Genomic DNA, 23,530 nt, shown 5'->3' on the forward strand with positions numbered 1-23,530 from the left:
TGTGGCCAAACAGCCTTTGTAACAGCATAGGTTTAGTTTGCATAGATGTGCTGACTTTCCTTAAAAAGAAAAAAACAACACACATTACAATTTATTTACTGGCAAACAGAAGTTGGGATGCAGCTTCACTTTTGACAGAGCATTTATAAAAAAAAAAAAAACAAACATGCCTCAGCAAAAGCCATGGAAGTAGCGTTTCATTTCGTTTTTGAAGCTCCTAAACTAAAACCAAAACAACCCCCACGCATTTTCCACTGAGGCATTTCCTAACTCCCTAAAATCATTTGTTGAACGAAAGTCTGTGACGGAGTTAACGCAAAGCCACAGCTACCTAGGTGAAAAATTTAGATTTTGCAGCAAACCCCTCTCGCCCTACAAACAACTAAAATTAACACAGCCCTCAGGCAGTTAGCCTACCCAGACAGAGACGTAGAATAAGAGAGGAGGCAAAGCCATCCAGTTCTGGGAATCCTGCCCTGCAGTAGTCACCTACTTCTTCACAACCTACAGCCACCACAGGAGAGTAGTAGGGCTTTTTAAGAGTCAGTTAAAAATAGTGAGCATCACTCCCAGCAGCCTGTGATGCAGAGCCAGCCTCTGTGAGGAGCTACCTATGTGTTTAGCAGAAGATAACCCTGCTGAAAGGTAAACACCGGGAGTATTCCACAGAGGATGACGAAGACCTTTACTGACTACCTGAGCAGAGTCAAGGCTTACCCGTGTGGCAGCACAGGGCGCCCCTGGGCTGCAAAGTGTTCAGCACCCATGGGTGCTCCTGCAGGACATCACCCCCTCCCAAACGTCACTTAGGTGTGGTGAGCTTAAGGGCGCCAGGAAACGGGGCCTCTGTGCAGGATGCTTCTGTTGACTGAATTACTGACAGCTCTATTTGAGCTATAAATAAGTGAAGTTTCTGTGAAACCTGGAGGAGCGTCCATGCGTTTTGGTTCCAGCTGTTGGCCCTGGTTGCGAAAGCACTAGTTCCAGGGAGCGCTGACCAGATGTTGAGCTTGCTGCCAGTGCACCTCCTGCCTGTACTTCAAGCTGTGTCCCAAACTGTTTCCCAATCCACGTTTACTATATCTGAAAGCAACTGCCAGTATTTGCCTAGATAGATATTTACAAATAACATGAACTTTCCTGAGAAGAAAGTGACATAAGCTCATAGGCATGTAACCACTGAATACCATCAACTTCTCCACAATAACTTGAAGATTTCTCAACTCCCCTGCTTGGAAAGTCGCTTTCATTTCCACAGCAGATTAAACACGTGGACGTGTTGGGATGTGTTGCCTACCTACGATCAGAGCTCTGCTAGAAGGGCTGTATTGCGGTGACCGAACTTTCTCTGAAAAAGCCAAAGCTACACTAGTGGTGGTCAGTGTCTGCTATTAAGAGCACTTTATACATCTCAAACAAGAAGTGTTTTTAATACGAGGTGCTTTGGAAACATTCTGTTAATGCTTTTGCAAATGTATATATTCAAAGGGACTGGAAACCTGGTGAGTTTAACCCTGAAACAACATCACACAAGCTTAAGTGTCTTGGATTTAATTCTAGCCCATGAGAAACACCAATTAGGGAGAGTAACCACACTGGCAAGTCATCTAACCCATCTTTATTTTGTTTTTATTTTTAGATTTTTTAAATGAAACCTGCTCACACACAAGGACAGCAAGAAGAGATCAGAAGCTGTAATAATGGTTACACTTCTCAAATTTGACAATACACTCAAGCAGAGGCTCTAGAGTCAGGGATAGCTTTTACTCTCCTTTTGTTCGTGTAGTTTTGTTGCTCACCAGTTCACATCCTTTCTCTCTCAGTAGTAGTTATGCCATCTTCCTCTACACGTCAAAACATTCCAAGTCGGAGCTATCTAAGATCAAGGGAGTGCTGCTCGGCAGCGATAACTACAGTGGGGCTTTCTCCTCCATTTTGGGGCAAGTTGAAGAGAAAGACAACTTATTAGGATTTACTAACAAGCAAAGTAATTAAGCTTCACCTATTGAATTAAAATGTTAAAGTCCACTTTAAATATGTTATTTTAGATAAAGACCGCATCAAAAAAAATCACATTACTCATTAAGTATATCCTCTACAAAGACAGCATCTCAATTTCACGTACTATTTTACACCAAAACACACACAATTTATTATAAATCCCCATAACGAGCTTGCTAGACTAGAAGTGGCACTCACAGGCACAGGCTTGGATGTTGCTTAAAAATTAGCTCTTTCACTTAGACAGAAGAGGTTTTCTTGGGACAAGTGCTCTTCTACAGTACTTAACATCAAAACCGAAGATCTCAAAGGTAACAGCATGAAACTGCAAGAATATGAAATACAATTTGTTAACTATTTTCCTCCCACCAACGGAGACTGTCTTGATCCACTGATAAGCAGAACTGGATGCTCGACAGCCACATACACTTTTCAAAACCCAGCAGAAGAGAAGTTTTCGGTTTTGCTAGTACCATCTCCACTTCTAAAATCCAGCCGTAGCATTTGCTGATTATTCTGCTCAGAGCTGGGAACATAAATACCGAAATGAAGACTAAGCGGTATGTTTTATAATCTAAGCAGTTTAATGACCACAACATGCATATTTTAGAGTATTATTTGGAATGGAGGTATTTACTTCCTGTCTCCCAAAGGGAGCTCTATCTAGAAGCTTCTCCCCATGTTAACCACATTAACTTGATTTTAAAGCTATGTCTGTCATCAAGAGTCAATTTGTTGTTTTCCATCCTTAATGAAAAGTCACTTAATGGCACAAGCACCAAAGTTAGGTAATAACATATCTCACCACACAAAGCATATTTGTGAAGTCTGAGAAAAACAATTCATCTCCCCTGTGCTTGCACAGAAAACCAGCCTTCACTCTCTGGTCAGCGTTACTTTATTTGTGCCTGTAAGCCCAGATGGTCAGTGCTTAGCTTGCCTACATCTTTATAAAAATTAGTCTCATCGCTTCTCTAGGAAGTCAGATGCCAAAGTCTCAAGGTTCAAAAAATTTTGTTCCATTGTATTCAGATCAGAGAGCAGGCAGGTATTTCTACTTATGGTGGATTTGTCTCAGCTGAAGTTCGGAATTTTAGATATTTTCTTTTTAGTCCTGCTCAAGGCTTATTGCATTTTCAGGACGTTCCAGAACTGCTTGTTTCTTTATTGACTGCTAATATCTTAAAGACTGAATTAGGTTGCAACAAGGCATAACCTTTTGCTCTATTGAAAGAGAAAAAAAACAAAGGTCATGTCCACCACAAGGACTTTCAGCTGTTTAGCAGCGAGTTTAAGACATTTCCCAGACAACAAATGCAATCACAGCAGAAAATCTATGCTTCTGGATGGGGACCATGACCCAGGCTAACAGCAAGAATCAAAAGAAGTCAGGAAGAGTCTTGGAAGACGCATTCATCATAATTAACTGCCACATTAAGTACTGGCAAAAGACTGGCTGGCTTGCACCTTAAATAAATAATTAGTGTGAAAAAAACAGTTAAGTCTGAGCCACAGATAAGTCTTTTGACATACTGTACAATCTAGGAGGCAAACTTCCAGTTCCCTTTCCTTTCTTTTCTGTTTGGACTTTGAAAGAAAATACACAAGGGATGTTTCTCTACGTTTCTTTGCCTTAGAAGAGGGTCACAATGTACAGCCAATAATGTGACTCAGCTGTCTCAATTTCAGAGAACTTTACAGTTAAGTTTTAGTCAATTCACTAAGCCTCCCGTATCTCACAAACATGCTTCGCATTTCACAATCCTCAGAAGCTCCACTTGCAATTATTCCTTTAACTGGAAGCTGTAAGTGAAACTGCCACAGTTTCCCTACATAAAATCCAAGGATTTAGGTTAATTTGAGAAAATTAACTTACAGGATGGACAAAAAAAAAAAGAAAAAAAGATTTGAGGTATACCCAGCCTGCTACCAGTAAAAAGCAATGAGGCACAAACCAGGAGAACATTGAACCTGAAGTCCTACACTTGACCCGACTGCTCTCACACTAGACCGCAGCAGAGCTGATTTACTTCTGCCGCTGCGCTGAGTTCGAAGCATGCCAGCGAGGTGAAGGCTTCTGAAGGCCTCCATCATTCTCTCTCCTTCAATTTTGTGAAGGTAAGTTGGTTTCTTTGAACTCCACTGTCTTGTTTCTAGAGTTCAGGTACTCAGGCGTAACTTTTCAAAAGCAGACCATAAACATTCCCAGCGAGCGTACTTGCTCAATCATGCCTGCCAAGGGCTTTTATTCCCCGCTTTACCAGCTTTGAGAAAAGTATGCTGTTAATAGAGAACAAGCGATTATTTCCACTGTCCCTCACACTCCTTGTTTGAAATGCACAGGGTTTAGAGACTGCCTCTCACAAAATTTGATCCAGAATTAACTAGGAAAATACTTTCCAAGAAGCGAAGTGTAAACGTATGCTATATAAAATAAAAAGACACACTGTTTGCAAAGCCATTGCTTAGACAGAGGGCAGATTCAGAACTACAGACACTACTCAGTCTGCAGCATTCCCATTTGCCCACAGTTTATTTGCATAATTTACAAAAAATGCAACCTTTTAAAACAGTTTAACTCCCCCTAGTACCCCCTGCTTTTTTTTTCTTTTTTAATTTTATTTTCAAGTTAACACTACAGCAGTGTTACAAGGAAAAAAGACAGGGTATTTCAGAGTTATTTCTGGTTCATTTAACACTCCATCAACCATTCAGAAATAGAATTATAGAATAATTCAAGCTGGAAAGGACCTCTGGGAGCTATCTGAACCAACCCCAAACTCAACACACTTCACATGTTTGATGTCCAAATAAAAACCGAGAGAAACAAATCTATTTTCTCTCTCCACCATGCACATTGGGATTAGGATACTACAAAGAGAAACTTGTAACAATTCTTCACCATGACACATTCAACTTGAAGAGTAAAAATTCCCATCCAGTTTTAGCTTAAATATTTTTATGCCTCTTCTAGTCTTAGCTACAGTTTCAGACAGGCATCGTCACTTGGAGCAACTGGATTTGTGGCTTTTTAAAAGGAAGAGACAAAACTCCTAGATGGATGGAACACAATGCATGAAGAGCTGAAAAAAAAAACAATCTCTACCTTACCTTACACTTCAAGGTATGAAGCTTTTTTTTTTTTTCCAGTTTGCCAAAGTACAAACACATTCTCTCTAATGTTCCTCGTCCAACTCACTGACACACACAAAACACACACTTGGCCCATATGTCTTTGACTAGGAGACTTACTAGATCTCAGACATTTTCCAGTAATTACAAAATTGTAAGTAATAAGACAAAACTCAGTTTTATATTAATACTAAATTAGAAAGACTAATTTTGAAGTACTATTCCTGCTCCAGTTACGTACCACGAAAAAATCAGTTTTAACTGTTTCCTCACCTGTATCAAAGTTAAATAGAAAAAAAGCTTGGCTTCCTCTCATCCAAGCACAACATTTTTCATGCGCTTTGTCAAAATTAACACGGGTTGTAGTTAATGTACTCAACTAGACGAAGCAAGCAGCTGTGTGTATATATACATATACACACACACGATACCCATCTATGAGATGCTGGTGTTTCTGGTATGATTTGAAACTGATGTATCAGCATAACAAATCTACGGAAAAGATTCTGTACATAAAACATCTATTCATTAACAAAGTGATTTCTGCAGACTCAATGCCAGCCTTAAGTTTGTTGTTTATTTACAGATAAATCTCTGACTTAAAACCTGCGATGATCATCAAAGTTTTTCAAAACTGCATTGTACAGGAGCAAGCCATTAACAAGCACACGGCGTACTTCAATCTGAGGAACACCTGTTTTCAGAAAGAAGTCTGTTCTTCACGCAATAACACCTTTTAAAGATATGATTTCAATAACTTCCAATAACTGGAAGCCTCTTGTGATCTCATTGGTTTTGTGAGACAGTGTGACATTAAGCGCAGAGCCCTTGCTTGTAGAAATTCCTAGTCCAAAACCTCCAGCAACTTTTTAGGACAGCTACCCAGGAAGAACTGTTCCCCACCCGCTTTCAGAAAGCAGCAATAGTCTGGTTGACAGAGAAACAGTTAACTAAACACTGAGCTACTTTATGACTTCCAATAAAGCACAACTGCTTTGTAAACAGCTCAGCTACACCACCTTTTCCAAACAACGCTCCAGAAAAACACACACATGCTCAGTTCCCTAACTAGTGGAAGTAACCTGTAACAAGAAGCAAAACATTTTTGCCATTAATTCTAAATGAGCAATTGAAGGAGCAGAACGGCTAAAACATCTGGGCATGGATTTGTAGGCTGGGCTTGAGCACTCTTTGAAAAACATGAGGTGTTGTCTCCAGGTTGCTAAGTTCGGCATCAAGTTAACACCTCTGAAGCGCAGGGCATCTTCTCAAGCAGAACTCCAACTGCAGCTGTGAAGCTGTCGTACTTATTGTCTTAATGAAAAAGCAGAGCATTTCATGGATCACAGGCAGAGCTCTGTGGTTTCATAAATTCCCCTGTAAACACTATGAGCTTGGCTAACGCGGGGTTTGTCTACATGATGACACCGTCTAAAATACGCTTCCAGATAACTGCTCTGGAAGAGCTTTTCCATGGTTATTGTTGGAGAATAACATTATTTATTGTTAAATTTTACGTTTGCATGGGGCTTTATTTCAGAACTGATTATGTACTGAGATCCCCACAGTAGACAAACCATTAAACCCCACCACCCTGAGCACTGGAATATCCCTGGGAACTCACGTTGTTTATGCACAACAAGAGGTGGACTTTGATTATTACAAGGCACTACGGAATTGTAGCTTAGAAACAGCTGAAGCAAGTGCTCCAAGAACATCTCTACAAAATAACGTGTGTATGTATGTGTGTGTGTGAGTGTGTGTGTTAAGAATGATGCTGACAGCGATGGCAAAGTCAACTTTTGCCACATGATGAATGTGAAAATTTGCTAAAGCTCTAAGCTGGGATGTAAGGGTACAAGTAGGTAACAGAGTTGAGAATCAGGTTTCCTCTATGGAAGTGCTATGAAATCCAGTCAGAAATCAGTTTGCCACTCCTTTCAGGCTCCCTGGAGGATCAACTGAAGCAAAGATTTACAGCCTGAAACCTGCACTTCACTCACACTTATCCCGAATACGCCGTGCTTATAAAGGAATCCCTGCTCAGCCGCATTCTTAAAGCCCTCAAGAAAAACAACCGGCAGAGGGAAAGACCTTACAGAGCAGCACCAGAAATCACAGCTCTGATACCTCGAGAAACAGCACCAAAGCCCCTAAGGGCGAACAAACCAGCTCCGAGCACCGGTACCCCCCAGCCCCACGCACACGACCACCGGCGACAAGCCCCCAGCCCCGGCGAGGAGCAGCCCCGCGGGCACACGGCCCGCACCGCATCCCCGGGGAGAGACCCAGCCCTGAGGAGCCCCCAGCCCGGGAGCCATCCCCGGGGGGCGGCAGCGTGCGGGCACCGAGGGGACCCCCCCCCCCCACCGGGCCGCGACGGGCCGGGAGCAGCCCTCAGGGGGAGGCCGCGGCCCGGCCCCGCGCTGCCCCTCGCTCACCTCACGGCCGCTTCCGAGCCGGGCAGGGCCGGGCCGGGCCGGGCAGCGCCCCCACGGCCCCCGGCGGCGGCAGCCCCGCGCCTCCCGCCCGGGCAATAACAGGAAGGCGGCGGGGCCTGACCCCGGACGGGGAAGGCGCCGCCCGCCGGAAGGGAACCGCGGCCCGCAAGGGGAGCGAGGCGGAGGGGGGCGGCCGTAGGGCGCTTGCGCTGCCGAGGAGGGGAGGGAGGGGGAGCGGTGTGGCGTCAATCGGCGTGACGTCACGCAGAGTGATGTCACGCCATGCCGCGTGACGTCACGGAGAGGCGAAGTCGGCCCGTAGGGGCGCTGAGGGGGGGAGGCCCCCGGGCGGCAGTGGGGAGCGGGGCTCGGCCTACCCCGAGCGGGCCCCCGGGCTGCAGCATCAGGAATGCTTAAAGTTTTCTCTAAAAAGTGTTTAAATTTGTAAAATTAAAAAATAAAACGTTGGTGTAAAAGAGGCTGTGTGAGCTGCTGGAGTCAGGGCGGTTCTGTTAGAAAGGGGCAAGCGTGCCGAGCGAGTACCCTTGGTTGGGAAATAGGAATTAAAGGTGGTAACGCTTAAATCGTGTTTGGTTTTCTCGGGCTCCAAACCCAGCGCTGGGCTGCTCGGCCAGAGCCAACGCCACACAGTGAGTGAGGGCCGCGGGATGGATCAGCGGGGCGTCCCGAGGAATCGTGCCCTTTGGGGCTGACACGTGTCCCCGCAGCGGGAAAGGTGGCGTATGGGAGTTCTGGGGAGCTCCGGGCCAGGTCCCAATGCACTGAGCACACCAGTGACAAGTGGTGTGGCCAGCTGTGGGGTCCCCCAGGGGGCTGGGAGATGGCTGCAGGGAGCCTTGGCTGCAGGTCTGACTTCTCAGCTCTTCCCTGTCGTCTCCTGTTGGGCAGAAACGGGAGAAAACCAACAAAAGCCGAATGTACCCCAAAATGGCAGCCGGACTGCCTGTGTGCAGCCTGTGCCGCTCCTCGGTGGCTCGAAGGGAAACGTAACGCTCTTCGGCAACCGCTGGCACCAGTAACCCCCAGGTGTTTATATGTACAAACGCAGGCTCAACTGCGATTTTGGCTGCTGACGGAAGGCGCAGTGACCAAAAAAGACGAGGTAACGTTGTGGGGGCCCCAGTTCAGGGTATGCCTGAGCTGCTACACCTCGGGGGCAACTTTCCAACAGTTTTGGCCACGTTTGATCCACCAGCACCAAAAAAACGCTCAAGACCTCGCGGTTCTACCGGGCGGCTTCAAAACGAGCTGGGGCGAAAAAAGGGGGGAAAACAAAAAAAAAAACAAAAAAAAAAACAAAAGTACGAGGGGTTCGGGGCTGCTGGCTGCACGGGCGGCTCCTGCCCATGCCAGCCCCGGGAGGAAGACAACGAAGGGCTGCGGGAGCTGAGGCCTTGCACGGCGGGGGCGAGCCAAGCTGGGCCGTGCCAAGCGAAGCCGAGCCGTGCCGTGCCGAGCCGTGCCAAGCGGTGCCGCTGCCGCAGCCCATGCGCAGTCCCCGCCCCGGCTCGCTGCGGTCACTTCCTGCAGCTGGGCCCGGCCGTGCCCGGCGCCCCGGCCTCCGGCGGCCTCGGCGGGCGGCAGCGGGTGCGGGCGGAGCGGCGCTGGCGGCCGGGGGCGCCGGGCCCCGGCTGCGGTAGGTGCCGGGGGAACGGGGGCGGGCGGGACGCGCCGGGCCCCGGCCCCGCACAGGGGGCGTGGGGGGGGTTCAGTGCAGGCTTTGGTGTGGTTCGGGTGTTTCTGGGGCTCGGTGCCTGTTCTTGCGTTCCTTTTGTGCTCGTTTTATGGGGTGTTTGCTGGCTGTGTATCCGTGCCGTGCGTTAGTGCCCAGCTCGCGGTTGTGTCGGGGTGCTGGATACCGGGCATTTTTTTTTTTTTTTTGCTTAGGATCTGCCACTGAGACCGCAAGGCACGCAACTTTGCAGAGGTACCTGCTAGGATGCCAGCAGTGGCACCGTGGCTTCAGAGACCCTGCTGGGCTAGGACATGGCAATGCCCGCTGTCTCTGGGGCCCCAGTACATATCATCATCAGCAGAGGGTCAGCAGGCCCCGTGCATTAACATAGAGCTGTGTATGGTGTGCATTTGCTTTAATGCACTGTATTCAATCCCTGCAACACTGTAAAGCTCCCTCAGGCTGTGCTCATGGCACCGAGCCCGCTGGAGTTCAAGGAGCGTTCTCAGACACATGCTCCGATATTTGGGTGGCCCTGCGTGCAGCCAGGAGTTGGAGTTGATGACCCTTGTGGGTCCCTTCCAGCTCAGGATATCCCATGAATCTGTAAAATGACCATGTCTTTCAGGGTAAATTCTGCAGGTGGCCAAAGGTAAACTTTCTGGCAAAGAGGTTAAGTGATGGCAGTGTTATGAGATAGTGTTTCCTGTCTTGGAAAAAACAAACTAACAGTTTTTCTTAATTTCTAACTAGTTTTCTAAAACTAATTCCAGTGAGAACACTGCTCTTCGTGTGGGTATCTCATTGTGAGTTACATCTATGGCTAAGGAAGGTCATATAGTGTATGTGCCTGCTCAGAATTGAGACCACATCAATTCCTTCCCCAGACTTGTGTTGTCCCCCTGACAGCTGGGGACATGCTCCCCGTTAGCTGTTCCACCAGCAGCACCTAGCTGCTACCACCCTGTGGCACTCAGGGCAAGGAGGCTGAGTCTCCTCCTTCGGTGCCATCTTTGGGCTGCCCCAACCTGAAGGAGCAGGAGAGGAGCGTACCTGTCCTTTGCACCCACCTGCGGACAACTGGCACAGGGTGGAATTATGTCCTAGCCCGTGCAACATGTAGGAGGAGGCATGGCTGTGATGTAAGAGATGCTGTGGTGAGGCAGAATGCCTCCCCCACTCAGCCTGGAGAGCTGCAGGTCCTTACCCTGCCTGGGGCTGCAGCGTTATGTGCACAAGTCTTTCAGAAGGGAGGTTCATTGATCGTTTGCTCTTTTGTAAGGGTAAAAATTTTGCAGCTTTTCATGTGAATGGAAAGCAGGAGTCAAAGTGTTCCTGTTAACTTTTGCACAGGTGTCTGCAGTGACCAGCAGTGACGTGTTAAAGGGACATGTAAATATGTAGAATTTGAATGCTTTTTTTTTTCTTCCTTTAAATAATATCCAGACAAAAGAAGTGAACATAATTTGAGCAGTTTCAATGATGGAAGATCGCCATGAGAAGAACATCAGAGTTGCATATGCAAAGTCAAGAAGTTCTAATTCTAAAATTGCCCATGCAGCCTTAATTTTATCTTCAGACTACTGTTTACTTTGAGAAACAATAAATGGCCTTATAAATAAAGATTTTTCTAAGAGTATTACGTTATATCTTTTCCCCTGTGGATGCATATCCTATAGCAGTGTCCTATCTTGTGCCTGACAAATCCATGCCAGATACGTATGGAAGATGCAGCAGGCACTCATGCATAATTAAGTGGATGGATTCCGATCGCCATTTACTGTAGATCACTTTATGTTCTTCTCTGAAGTATTTAGCTATAGTTTACTCCCTTTTTAAGGAAGAGGCCCACTATGGTATTGAAGCAGAACTCTGATGGTGTTGCTTAGCTGCTTGCATAGCTGATGTAAAATGCCTTGATAGACCTGTGGTATGATCCATTTAACCATCTACAATATGAACTAATTCCATCAATAGCCCCACTGAAATTGATTAGACAGAGTACTAGTTGAGCAAACTAAAGATAGCAAAATCTTTTTCCATAGTTCTGTTTAGCCAGGAAAACCTATGCTGAAAGTTGGAGAGAAGTTAGGTGACAGTACAGAATTTACACTGCTGATGAATGATTTACATCACGCTGTTCCTGTATTTCCTCTTCTTCATGATGGATTTCATTTTATCATGTTTCAATCAGTTTTCATAAACTTCTTTTTGATTTTGTTTTTATGGTCACCTTTTGGTTCATGTTAGGTTCATGCTCTTCTGGAATTTCAGTGTCTTGACAACGGAGGGCTATTTAAAAACACAGAAACTTCTCGTGGCTATATTACTAACTTAAAAGCTTGTTCCCAAGATAATGTGTGCTCTTTCTTTTCTTCTTCTATGTTTTTCCTTTTTCTTACCTTTAGTTGCTAATAATAATGGAACTTTATCCGATCTTGTATTATTTAAAAATCTGGTTTTAGAGGTAAAGATTTCAGAAATGCTTTTGTCACTTGAGTGCTTTAGTCCAACTATTTTTTTTCCCTAATAGTATATAGACCTCTCTGGAGCCAGACTTTCAAAGGTAATAGAATATCTAAAAATGCAGTCATCAACTAGGATTTTCCAGAGCTTGAATGTAGCAAGGTATTTATCTCCTGCTAATTTTAGCAGATTGAAAATCCCAGAAGTTATCCTAGATAAATGCTATCTGCTTCTCCAGGTTCCTAAATGCCCTTGAAGTCAAATTCTGTTCTCAAAAGTGACTCAGGGTCAAAGTTCCTAGGTGGCATTTCATCCACCTTTCCCGTAATTTTACAGAAGCCTCTTAATTTTAAAATGTAGATGTGGCTCACTATTTGCTTAAACAAACAAACAAAGCCCACAGCGTAAACATGGTTGCTACCAATGCAGTCTTAGCTGGAAGTGATCTGTGGAGACCCAAGATAATGCTTCTCTCTACCCCAGTGTAACAGTGAACAGGATTTGTTATGATAAGAAGCTAATAAGACATTAACAGAAGTAGCTGTGCCTTGATTTATAGTATCGCTGCTCCACATTATTCTGGGAATGTTCATCCCGGGCTTTAGATATGATTTATAAACTTTAATTAAATAAGCCTGAGAGAACCCCTTGTTGGAAATGTAGGGCTAGTTCTAAGAACTTGAATTAACTGAGAAATAATTGAATAAAGGTTAATATGGGATAAGCTCTCTATTCTTGCAGAAGAAGATACAGCTTTAAATGTTGCATAGGTTGTAGTTAGTAAAGGAAATGCAGAGGAATAGCTCAAGGTCATTCAACAAGACCATGGAAGAGCTGGGAAGAGAACTGTTGGGGGATGGCTGGGTACAGCAAGGTGTTCTCGAGTCACTTAGTACTCCTCTGCTTTTGGTTGAGTTACATGAGAAAAGTTAACTTTAGAATACTTTTCCTCAGGAAGGTCTTTGTGAGTATTTGGGGGGTGTATTCTGTGTGTAGATGTTTTCTATATCTGTCTATGTAAAACAAATCTTCTTTGAAATATTTGTGTTCTTTTTCTTTTTAAGTCATCAAGTAGTGGTAATAAATCGCAGTATTTGTTTAGGCCTTAGAGCGTAAGCTTCTCCTTAGGCTGTCAGAAAAGGACGTGGCTGACGGTTGTATCCCTCTGTTAGCAGTTGTATCCCTCTGATACTGCAGCTTTATGTGCTGTGCGTGTTGGAGGTCGCATCTTCTAGCAGTCACGGAGTAGTTGGGTGGGCATGCTGGGGCAGGGTTTGGCTCTGGGTCAGGTACTGTGAGCTCTTAGGAATCTTCACACCTCCAGGAATGTGCCACAGGGTACTAAAAGCTATACTTCAGGCTTCGGTCCTCTTTTTGTATTCATAATTTCTTAATCTTTCTCTGGTTATCTGGGATGCTGCTGTTCCTGTGAGTGATACAAGTTGCCTTTATACCTGCTTGGCATTGTGAAAAGGCATAAAGGAGAGGCAGAGAAGTTGCAGAAGGTATCCCCTGGGTTGTCGCTGTTCCTGTTAGTATGATGTGTTTCAGCAGTTGTGTTTCTCTGGTCTAGATCTGAAGAGGACTCCTCATCCTTCAGACGTAGCATGCCCACAGTCTTCCTGGCCAATGATTCTTTTACAGCAAGCAGGACTTCTTCCTCATCCTGAGAAGCCTCCATCTCTTCCTATGTCAGTGGCTACAAGGCCCAGAGCCACGTCACCGCTGTCCCCACCCAAACCTCTTGGACTGGGGCCTTCCCTTCACCACACACAAGACGAAGAGCTTGCAAAGGTGGTGGAGCAGGACCCTATGCTGGAGGAACTATGTAAGCCTCTGTGCTGTAAGCTTTGCAATGTCACCCTGAATTCAGCACAACAAGCCCAGGCTCATTACCAGGTAAGCAGAGCAGCGGGGGGCACAGCTTGAGTGTAGCGGTAGCGCAGCTGTGGTAGCACAGAGCTCAGCATGAGTTAATGCCTGAGGACTAATTCAGCTGCTCCAGTGGGTTTCGAGCGCTGTTTTGAGGTGGCTGCACACTAGCAGCTTCGTTTGAGTTAGCTCATCTAAGCTACCTCTGCTACAGCTAGAGCTTTCGTTTAAGGTGCCATCATGGGACCGCCTTCAAAGTCTTTGCCCACAGGGACAAAGAAGTACTACAAGATGGCCTGGCTGGAAAGGCAGACATGTCCTTTTCCTTTGTTTTATGTGACCTCTTTTCCACCTCTGCACCCTACCAATAAAATTGAACTTCTGTTTCCACAAGCATGATTTTGTAAGGCCTGGATAGATGTTTTCTGCTGGATCTGGTTGTGTCTTTAGGAAAGGAGGCTGCTGCCATGAGGCAGTGATGAGCACTTTCCCAAGGCTGTGTGCACCACTGGTCTGCTGGAAGGGCTATTTATTTAAACTCTCATCTGCTTTGGACAGCACCAGCTGGGTCAGCTTAGAACAAATAAAATTTTCTTAAGCTGGTCTGGTTGGTTAGTCTGAAATAGGTTAGGGACTGTTTGCATATGTTTCTTTGCTGACATTGAATACATTGTGGTCTTACATCACTCCATTCTACTGGTAGCCTGTCTGCCTAGTGTATTGGTGTGAGGTGTGGAGACAGTAACTTTCTTCACCAGCAAGCACAAGAGAGTGGCTGTCCATATCCTTAGGACACCAGGCCCAGACCTCAGGTTTGCTGTTGGCCCTGAAAAAGTGCTGTCCCAACATTGAAGGGGTAGGTTGAATTAGTGTTACAATTTAACATCTGATTTCTGCAGTATTTCTGTCATGAGGGGACAAAAGTTACAGTTAAAAAGTTGTAACCTGTGTTTATACATATGTATTTTGGATATATAGCAAGACACATACATACTCTCATATACCTCTCTCAAATTTTTGAAACACCAAAAAGAACTACAACACATATTTTCCAAGAGAAAATGAAATATGAGGCAGAAGTTTTTTTTAGAAATTCAGTCCCATGTTTGAAATCATGCTTGAAATCTCATGAAAAGAAAGGTGTATGTTTGCATGTGTTCAGGCTTATGAAGAAAACTATGTAAAGCAGTTAACGCTCTATGTCTAAAATACAAAATACTGTTTTAGATGAAATGGAAACAGATTGATGAACTAATTGTAACCTTACGGGTTTCAGAAGATGGGTTGAAAATTAGGCCTAAAATGCTAGCTGATGAACATTTTGGAGAAAAGGGAGGGATGCCAGCATCTCCTAAAATCAGAGCTGCTGTTTTCCAAGTGACAGCTCATTTACCTGAGGTGCCATCTTCATGGCCGCTTTTTCCTTTCTGTCTCTGGCTCTGCTTGCTTTCAGTGTAAGATTCTATTATTGGGACAGTGTTTAATTCTAGTTCTCTTTCCAGGGTAAAAACCATAGTAAGAAACTCCGAAATTACTATGCTGCCAATAGCTGTCCGGCACCTGCCAGGATGAGTAATGCAGTTGAGACTGCCCCGCCTCAGGTTGTCTCCCTTCCAGCTCAGGTAAGGCATGGGAAGGTGACTGAGATCATGCCGCTTGCTTCTGACCTAACCCCCAATAAGGATAACCAGATCTCACACCTGGAGAATTAATGCAAGAGTTTGGAAAGAATTTTCCTCTTGATGGCACAGGAAGGTGGACGTGGCTTGTTGTGAGCTGTTTGCTTTCCTCTGAAGAAGCAGATACTGACTATGGAACTTTGATGTGCTGCTGATTAAAGTTGTTTAAAAGCAGGTGTAAAACAGCATTTTCAGAGCAGCACTTGGACATGAGGGTGTGGCATCCACCCTGCACAATCATTCCTCCATTGCGTGAGTGAAGCAAACATGGAAAAAGTGCTTAGGTGCTCCTGCACCCATTGCCCAGGGCTGTTGTCTAATTCCTCTTTTGTTGCTCCTTTTGCAGTGGTTGTTCCTGTGTGTAGGGTGAGTGGATGGATGGGTCTCTCTGTGATCCAGATTCATTCGATCTCAGGCACATTAGAAGCAAAAGAGATGATTTTTTACTTTTGCTTGTAGAGTTCACTTCTGATTGCTGTGGGGTGTAGCAGCTAACCTGTCTCTTGCACGTGAATGTGCAGGGAACCACAGCTGGGCTGCAGGGATCAAAGCTGTGCCTGCCACCTCCAAAAACATTTGTCTCTGTTGTCTGTACAAAAGCAAAAAGCATTTGCAGTAAGTGGCAGGTTGCTACATGTGCTGTTGGAGCCGCCAGAGGGAGACTCAGTCCCGTGTAAAATGACTTTGCGGCTCAGGGAACTGAATCAAGGTCTCGAGAGGGCTTTGGGTCCTGTCCTAGGTAGTGGGATGCGGGTGATGCACCCGCTAGGGTGTCTGATGCTTCTTGCACTGGAGAGAATGGTCCACAGCAATAAAAAGGCCGCTTTGGGGCTGTACGAGGATTCGTGTTGTAACTCATGAGTCAGAATTGTGTGTGTGTGTGTCTGTAAGCTTGCAGTTTCAAAAGAGACTGGACTTGGCAAGTGCTGCAGTGACAGGGCCGTGTGAATCACTGCCGCTGTGCTGTTTGCAGAGCGCTTTTGTCTAGATGACACACAAACACTGAGGAGAGCTGGTTGCTGCCCCAGTCAGCGTGCCTGGCTGACTGGAAAGGCAGGGTACCAATCAAACGGCCGGGTCCTTCTTCGGAAATCATGGTCCAGGTGTCCTCATACCTGAAGGGTAAGGTTCAGAGGTTTGACAACTCTGCTATTGCCTGTGTCTCCTAGTGTGGTCGGGGAACTGTGAAGAGATGGGGTACGCTGGAAACAGGAGAGAGGAGCACTGTTACATTTCTGGGAGTGTGAGCCTTCCTCGGTATGAAAGTCACTATTAATTGCGTATATCTCAGGGAATTTTCGGGTTCTCTGGAAGGATGAGGCAGAGAAAACTAAGTTCTCCTTGTAAGAACAGTTTGGGGAGCACCGAGAATGTCCTAACCCATACGGTCTAATTCCAGCGCTCTGACAAACACGCTACTGGTCTCAGTCCCTGTGATTCAAGGCTTTCAGAGATTTAACCTTCCTGTGTTTCACATGCTGTCTCTCCCTTTGCTGCTAGATGGGATCCAGTAAACCAGGTGGCCGAGTGATCTTGGCCACAGAGAATGATTACTGCAAGCTTTGTGATGCCTCGTTTAGTTCTCCGGCTGTGGCACAGGCTCACTACCAAGGGAAAAATCATGCCAAACGGCTACGTCTTGCAGAAGCACAGAATAATTCATTCTCGTAGGTATTGTTCAACTTCACGCTCAGGCTGAAAGCATGTGGCAGTGTCTCTGGCAGTCGTTTTACTCAGAAAACTCTGAATTGTAGCTGTTCATATCTGTTTAATCTTCAGGGATGCATCGGAACTAGGCAAACGGAGGACAAGGAAAGAAGGGAATGAATATAAGATGATGCAGAACAGAAGAAATATGTATACAGTTCAAAACAACACAGGTAATCGGGAGCTTGGATCTGTTTAAGTCTGTAGTTGGAATTATAATGCTAATACTAAGCAGTTTTTCTTCTGTTTCTGAGCTCTTTTCTAGCGGAGACAGGTTGTGAAAGGAGCTGGTTCTAGCTCTGATCCTTCATGTCTGCATCTATCTTCCCAGCTGCTAAAGTTACTTTGTTCCGTCAGCCTGCTTGTTAGTTTGGTTTCTCTGTTTGTAACTTAATTTACCATCTGCCTGTCTGTAAGGCTGCTCTGAGTGGAGACAATTTTCCTGCTTTATTTCCTTGGCCAGTGGCCAGGTGCTTTGACTCCTCCTGTAGCATATCAACCTGTAGGTGCACTCCTCTGTCCTGAACGAGAGAGCACGTTAGCCTCCCTCCAAGAGCCCATCCTCAGGCGTTAGATACTAACTTTGCCTCTTTACTATAATTTAAAGCATGTTTTATAGTGTCCAGCCCAGCATCTCTTTCTCTTTTTCATTTTAAGTTATGTTACGAGCATGTTAGCTGAAACCCTGCTTCCTGGTGAAGCTTGGTTTAATCCTGTCATTCTAACCACTGTCATTTGGAAAAAGGTAAGTCTCTTAAAATTCTATTAAAAATCATTTTGTGATAATTTTAAACTGAGATAGGCAGGTTATTCTAATCAAAAGACTGCTCTATTCTGGAATTGGATGGTTTATGAAAAATAATTGGCTCATTACTTAAATAGTTGGACTCCTAATATTCTAAGACTCTATTGATTCTTCATAAAACTGGGGCGCTAGGTCCACTCTCCCGCTTTGGAAAATACCTGTGAGTACTGCTGCCCTGTGTGCAATGCTCCCTGTAAGTCTGGATCTCAGTGGAGAAGTCATGGAAAAATGAATTCACTCTTATCAGTTAAAGAAGCTGATCTTCGGCTGCTTTTTAAATATTTGTCAGACTTGGAAGTTGTCAGTGAGCGGTGTCAAGCTTTTCTTTTTGTAGATAAATAAGCTTTTCGGATGTTTCCTCAGGTCCCTACTTCAATCCCCGCTCACGGCAGAGGATTCCTCGGGATTTGGCCATGTGTGTCACCCCCAGCGGCCAGTTCTACTGCTCCATGTGCAACGCCGGGGCCAGCGAGGAGATGGAGTTCAGGCAGCACTTAGAAAGCAAACAGCATAAAAGCAAGGTGTCCGAACAGCGGTACAGAAATGAAATGGAGAACCTAGGCTATGTACAATGACGCGCCGCCCTCGGTAGTAGTTTGCAAATAGAGCAGCTTGTCTCTCGCCTGCTGTTTGCCACATGCCCTGCTTTGTGCTCCATTTGATAGGAGCATGCTCTCGAGCTATACATGTAACACCTGCAAACTTAATGGTATGGTTAGATTTTTTTTCTGTCATAGTTGGCAGGATGACGCTGTGCAGGACATGAAGTGTTTTTGATGTTTGTTTGCTAGTTATCTAAGGCTCTTCGTTGTGTTGAGTGGCTGGGGGGACTTTGTCTTCTCCCCGGCCTTCTGCATGAACATGCAAAGACCAAGAAGTGCTGGGAACTTCTGTGGTTCCACCACGCAGGTGAGCCATGTGCAAAGCCTGCTCCCCTCTTTGTGTGCCACAGAGCAGTGCTACCGAATGTCTCCCTACAGCAGAGTGAATCTCTGGGCAGCTTGTAAAAGAGGGGTAGGAATGGGGCCTGTGAATGTCCGAGTTAGGGGTGTACTTGTCCACAAATTGCTGCTTGTGGCCCTCATTACAGCCTGCAGTAAGTTCTTTCCACATGCCTGTAAAAAGGCTACGCACACCTCACCATCTTGGAGGGTCTTGCCTCTTACCCATTTCTCTGTGATGCAGATTTCATTCTGAAGATCTGACAGTAGATGCCAGCTGGTAAGCCACATCCAGAAATGTTCTTCTACCAAACAGTTAACAATGAAAATGGATTTTTGGCATTGTTGGCTGGGTACCTTAATGCACCGTGGGTGTAGCTCATCTCCCTGAAGAGAGCCTGTGGGGGTTTCAGTGACTTAATGCAGTGAATCGAAAAGCAAACCTGCTCAGGTGAGATGTGCTGTGCTCTGATCCCACGTTAGCCAGGGTAGGGTTAGGGGTAGGTTGCAAGGAGCTGTCGGCTGTAATTTCTTTGCATAGTGATGTAGAAGAGAGTGAGTGTTAGTGTTTGGTGCACAGCTCTATTCCTTGGGAGAACAGGGCTGCCAGGACCCTGGGAAGCAGATGTCAGTGTGTCCCACTTCCATGCCATTCCCTCGACAAAGCCCACTGGGTGTTAAAGAAGAGAGGTAAAATGTTCCTTTGAACTGGGGCTACCAATATTGGATAAACTTTTTCCCCGCTTTCTGTTCCCATCTCAAACTGGGTTTTGATTCCATTCCTTGATGTGAACTTCACTGTTTTAGGGACCATAAAAATCCAAAGTTAGGTAGGATGTAAATGTCAGGGGTAATGATTGTTGGAATAAGAGCTTTTTGGCCATGCAGAAGTATTCATGAAACTTGTTAATCAACTTTGTAAATGTCAACAAAGGGTGTGTGTCTGTTTTGGTGTTCCTCAGTGGAAGTGGAAAGGGGATAAAGAACAGAAGTAGGGCTGACATTTTTCTACTCATTTAGGTAGATGTGAAGCTGTGACTGGAATCCAGTTCACAGTTTTTCTATAGCATTGGCTCCAGTGGCAAGTGCAGCGTGTAGCTAACCTCTCCTGGACCTGATTCCCACTGTGCTGCTATAGCTGTACGCTGGTATAGCTTCATCGACTTCAGTGGCAGGTGCAGGGAGGGAGTAGAGGAAGCATCATGCCTTGACTCTCGCTCCTCTTTAGGCGGATTGAATTAGATGCAGCTCCATTGGTTTCAGTAGCATTTTACCAGGGATAAATTGTACCTAGTGCATGATGTTGAAGGTAACCCTGCCCATTCTTCCCCTTCTCCACCCCCAACCTGTTTTTGCCATTCTGATCCTGCTTCTTGCATTCCAGAAGGATTTTCTGCTTGCCTTAAAAAAAGAAAAATGACTCAACAAACAAAAAATCCAGATAGTTTTTAATAATCTTTCTAGTCCACTTCAAAAAGGCTTGTCTCACTTGGCTGCTCAAAAGAGAAGGCTGCTCCCCGGAAACTGTGTATTGTTCTCTCTACCTACCTGAGCGTGAGCTATCCATGCAACCTTAACCCAGCCTTCCTAAATCCAGGTAGGGTGAGCTCTCGCAAAAAGAAAAAAAAAGCAACCCTCTGCATCGTTCCAGGCTGATTCTTGCTACATGAATACGGGCAGGGCAATGGACACCATTTTGAATGGGATTCCCTCTCCTCCATTGTGCAAAGCCCAATTTTGTGGGCTTTGTGCACTGGAGCACATTAGAAGGTAGGAAGGAGAACAGGTGTCCAGGTTGAAAAGCACTCACAGGGCAGTTTTCACAGCCTCTAAGTCTGTTTCTACAGTGCTGTCCTGCCCCTGGCTCACCTTCTTTGCAACCTTGAAGACCATTCCCCTTGCAAAAGTCTCCCGTCAGCCTTTACCCCCCATCCTTTGCAGTCAAAGGGCTGTTTTTCTCTTTGTGTTCTGTCTTTTTTTTCCTAGTCTGACACCACTGCGAAGGAACAGAAGGAGCTGGGTGAGCCATACCACAAGTGTGTTTGACCAGCATGGTCCCTGCATTGTGGTTAAACGTCCCTCTTGCTGTAAATTAAAGCATGGTATTTTCCCACATTCAGGAGGCAGCGCGTGGGGTGCGGATGGCTGAGCTTGCGGGCTGCTCCCCTGCAAGTGAGTCTGGTTTTGAGGAATGGCTCGAGTCTCCCCTGAACAGAGACACCTAGCTGGTTTGGTTTTTCACAGGAAAGCAAGCAGTGAGTGTCGTCATCCTGAGAATTTCAAAGCGGCGGGTTGTGTAGCAGGCGCAAAGCAGGTAGTGGGATCCCAGCGGCAGGAGAAGGACGGGTTTGCTAAGCGGGAGGAAAGCAGCTGAGGATTAATTGCTTTGCCCCAGCCCTCTGTTGTGGCCCTTCTCTGCGAGTGACCAAAGCTTGCCTCTCCCTTTCCAGCACTGCTTAATGGTTTGTGTTCTTCCCACTCTCCCTCCAGCACAGAAAATTGTTGACTACAAAGAGAAAACACCTCACCTCTCTAATATCTGTAGGGTTCGGGCCAATCCAAACTCATACTTTTCAGCATGAGAAGCAGGGTGGATCCTGATTTTATTTTTTCGTGAGAGCTGTTCTCCAAATCAGCAGTCAGAAGGCATATTGAAAACATGTCCTGGCAAAATCCTATTAGTCATAGGTGGGACGGGGAGAATAGCATACAGCTGTAGTACCGTTTTCCAGACTCAGTCAATCTTTTTCTCAAGTTAGTCAAAGTACCAAACTCAAGAAATAGGACTTCTGTGAAACTGTCACGTTGGCCAGTAGGTTAATGACCTTTGCTGCTAGAAACAAAATATAAATCAATGTGTTCATATTTATTTTACTGCGCTGACCACTAATTGACTTGTTGATATTTAAGGCATTATTATGTAGGTTGTTTTTGTTTGAATAGAAAACTCTACATCGCACTTTGCTTTTGGATCAGAAATGATATTTATTGTATTTGTGAAAATGTTTTCCCTCCCATGTTATGTATTTTTTTTCTTTCCCTTGATGCAAAAACCTTGCCCCCCTAAAAAAAAAACCACAAACAAAAACCAACACAACCTACAGATTTTCTTTGTTCCTTTTCATGCCAAACAAATTTGGAATTTCCATGCAGCTCTTTCTTAAATGTCCATTTGAAGGGTTTTTTTTTCTTTGTTTTTTTTCCCCCTCCAGTGGTTCCTTTGGTAACTTGGGATGATATTTTTAGAGACACGTGAAGTTTGTACTACATTTAAGCATTTCTTTTAAGGCAAGGAAGTAAACTGTGGAATCCATGTATTTGTGAGAAGTATGAAAATGATACTATTTTGTTTGTATTAAGCAAGCTGCATTAGCTGTCATTTCGCATTCTGCACTAATGGGAAAACGTGTTAGAATCTTGCCTAACGTTGCTCTATTTTTGACTTTTTGCTTTTTTTGGTATACATCAAAAAGAACCCTGAAGACTTCTGTGGAGTTGCTTACAATGGTCATCAGTGTAACAAAACACATTTTTTTCTATAAGGCTTCTTGTCTTTTTTCCTTTTCTAGGTGCTCATTATAGGGCATTCGAAGGGAAAGCAATCGCCATGGCACGGGTTCATATTTTGGCTTACTAATGCATGAAGTCCTTTTGCTACATTACTTAAGTAATGCTCTTGCTGTAACCAATGGAAATCTTGCCCAAGTCTGGAGTAAATGAAATACCCTAGCTAAATATATTATGTTGGCTAGGGCCAGGGAAAATACATTGCTAAAAACTGTGTCTTTTACTTCTGTGTTTGGGTTACAAAACTCTTAAGGTTATGCTTTTTTTTTTTGAGGAATGTGTATCTTGTTCTGTAAGGATTTGGTCCTGCTCCATCTAAAATAGTTTGAAGTACGTTGACTTTAGCCGACTAGGAGCAAGCCATGAAACCCTTCAGGAATTTCATACTGCTGATGTTTTCTCATGTGCTTTTTTTTTTTTTTTTTTAATTTTACAACCATGCATACAAGGATGCTCTGGATGAGAAGGACATCTGTTGCCAATTATGGAAAACCAAATGTCAGGGTTTCTAAAGGATTAACAGACAAAGAAAAAGAATGGACCTGGTTTCTTTGAAGTTAGTGGCTAAGCTCCTGTTTTGAGCTGGGCCAGTTTCTTTACTGTTTTCATGAAGTTGAAAGTGAAGATAAAATCCACTTGCAAATAAATGTGGTCAAACAGTAGTTTGGGGAATCTCTCCTTTAAAAAAGTATCACGATTAAAATCTTTATCTTTTTATCTAAAGTATCTGCAGATACAGGCAGGACTGTGGATTTTTATTTTTATTTTTTTTTAATAAAATCGGTTTTCAGTCTGTATTTTGCAGGGGAGGAATGACTTGATTTAATTTCCTTCTGCATCTGTCCAGCAACATCATTTGCAAGTGCTTTGAATGTGTTTCATCTAGAGCTGCCTTGTCAGGTTGGTTTTCTACATTTGTCCTTCTTTTGTTTATGTTGTACTGATCCCCCTGAGGGAATAGTTGATGAAACTGATTTTTTTTGTTCAATATATAATAAATCATCTTGCTCTTATCGTTGTACAGCCTTAGTGTTTGGTTTTGCTGCTGCTTGTGATATGGCTGGACTATGCATGACTGAATTGATTTCAGCCTAGCATTGAGATGGAGCTACGTGAGTAATATGTTTTAATACACTGATAAAGGAGTACGGCCTTGTGCAGGAGCTGTTACTCTGCAGGGGGGTCAGGGTACTTTCAACTGTTACTGAAAGCCAGCTGAGGGC

General features: G+C 44.8%; 2 protein-coding genes across 5 annotated transcripts in view; one reads left to right on the forward strand and one right to left on the reverse strand.

Moving 5' to 3' along the window:
* Positions 1-7,721, reverse strand: part of PIK3CA (phosphatidylinositol-4,5-bisphosphate 3-kinase catalytic subunit alpha) — a 43,525-nt gene extending 35,804 nt beyond the window's left edge. For all 3 annotated transcript variants that reach the window (XM_040566836.1, XM_040566834.1, XM_040566837.1), the window contains exon 1: positions 7,575-7,721. The gene's annotated coding sequence lies outside the window, so the exon portion shown is untranslated. The remainder of the gene's footprint in view (positions 1-7,574) is intronic.
* Positions 7,722-8,338: 617 nt separating this feature from the next.
* On the forward strand, positions 8,339-23,325 carry ZMAT3 (zinc finger matrin-type 3). Of its 2 annotated transcripts, none has more exons than XM_040566850.1 (6): positions 8,339-8,697; positions 10,717-13,635; positions 15,111-15,230; positions 16,788-16,954; positions 17,067-17,167; positions 18,163-22,835. In XM_040566850.1, the coding sequence occupies exons 2-6, from the start codon at positions 13,366-13,368 to the stop codon at positions 18,372-18,374; spliced, it is 870 nt and encodes a 289-aa protein (XP_040422784.1). In that variant the 5' UTR covers positions 8,339-8,697; positions 10,717-13,365; the 3' UTR covers positions 18,375-22,835. The 2 variants fall into 2 exon arrangements, with proteins under 2 accessions (XP_040422784.1, XP_040422783.1); XM_040566849.1 differs by lacking the exon at positions 8,339-8,697 and adding an exon at positions 9,092-9,231 and having other exon boundaries at positions 13,310-13,635; positions 18,163-23,325.
* Positions 23,326-23,530: the final 205 nt, after the last annotated feature.

The sequence above is a fragment of the Cygnus olor genome, chromosome 9, assembly GCF_009769625.2.
Source record: "Cygnus olor isolate bCygOlo1 chromosome 9, bCygOlo1.pri.v2, whole genome shotgun sequence".
Lineage (NCBI taxonomy): Eukaryota > Metazoa > Chordata > Aves > Anseriformes > Anatidae > Cygnus > Cygnus olor.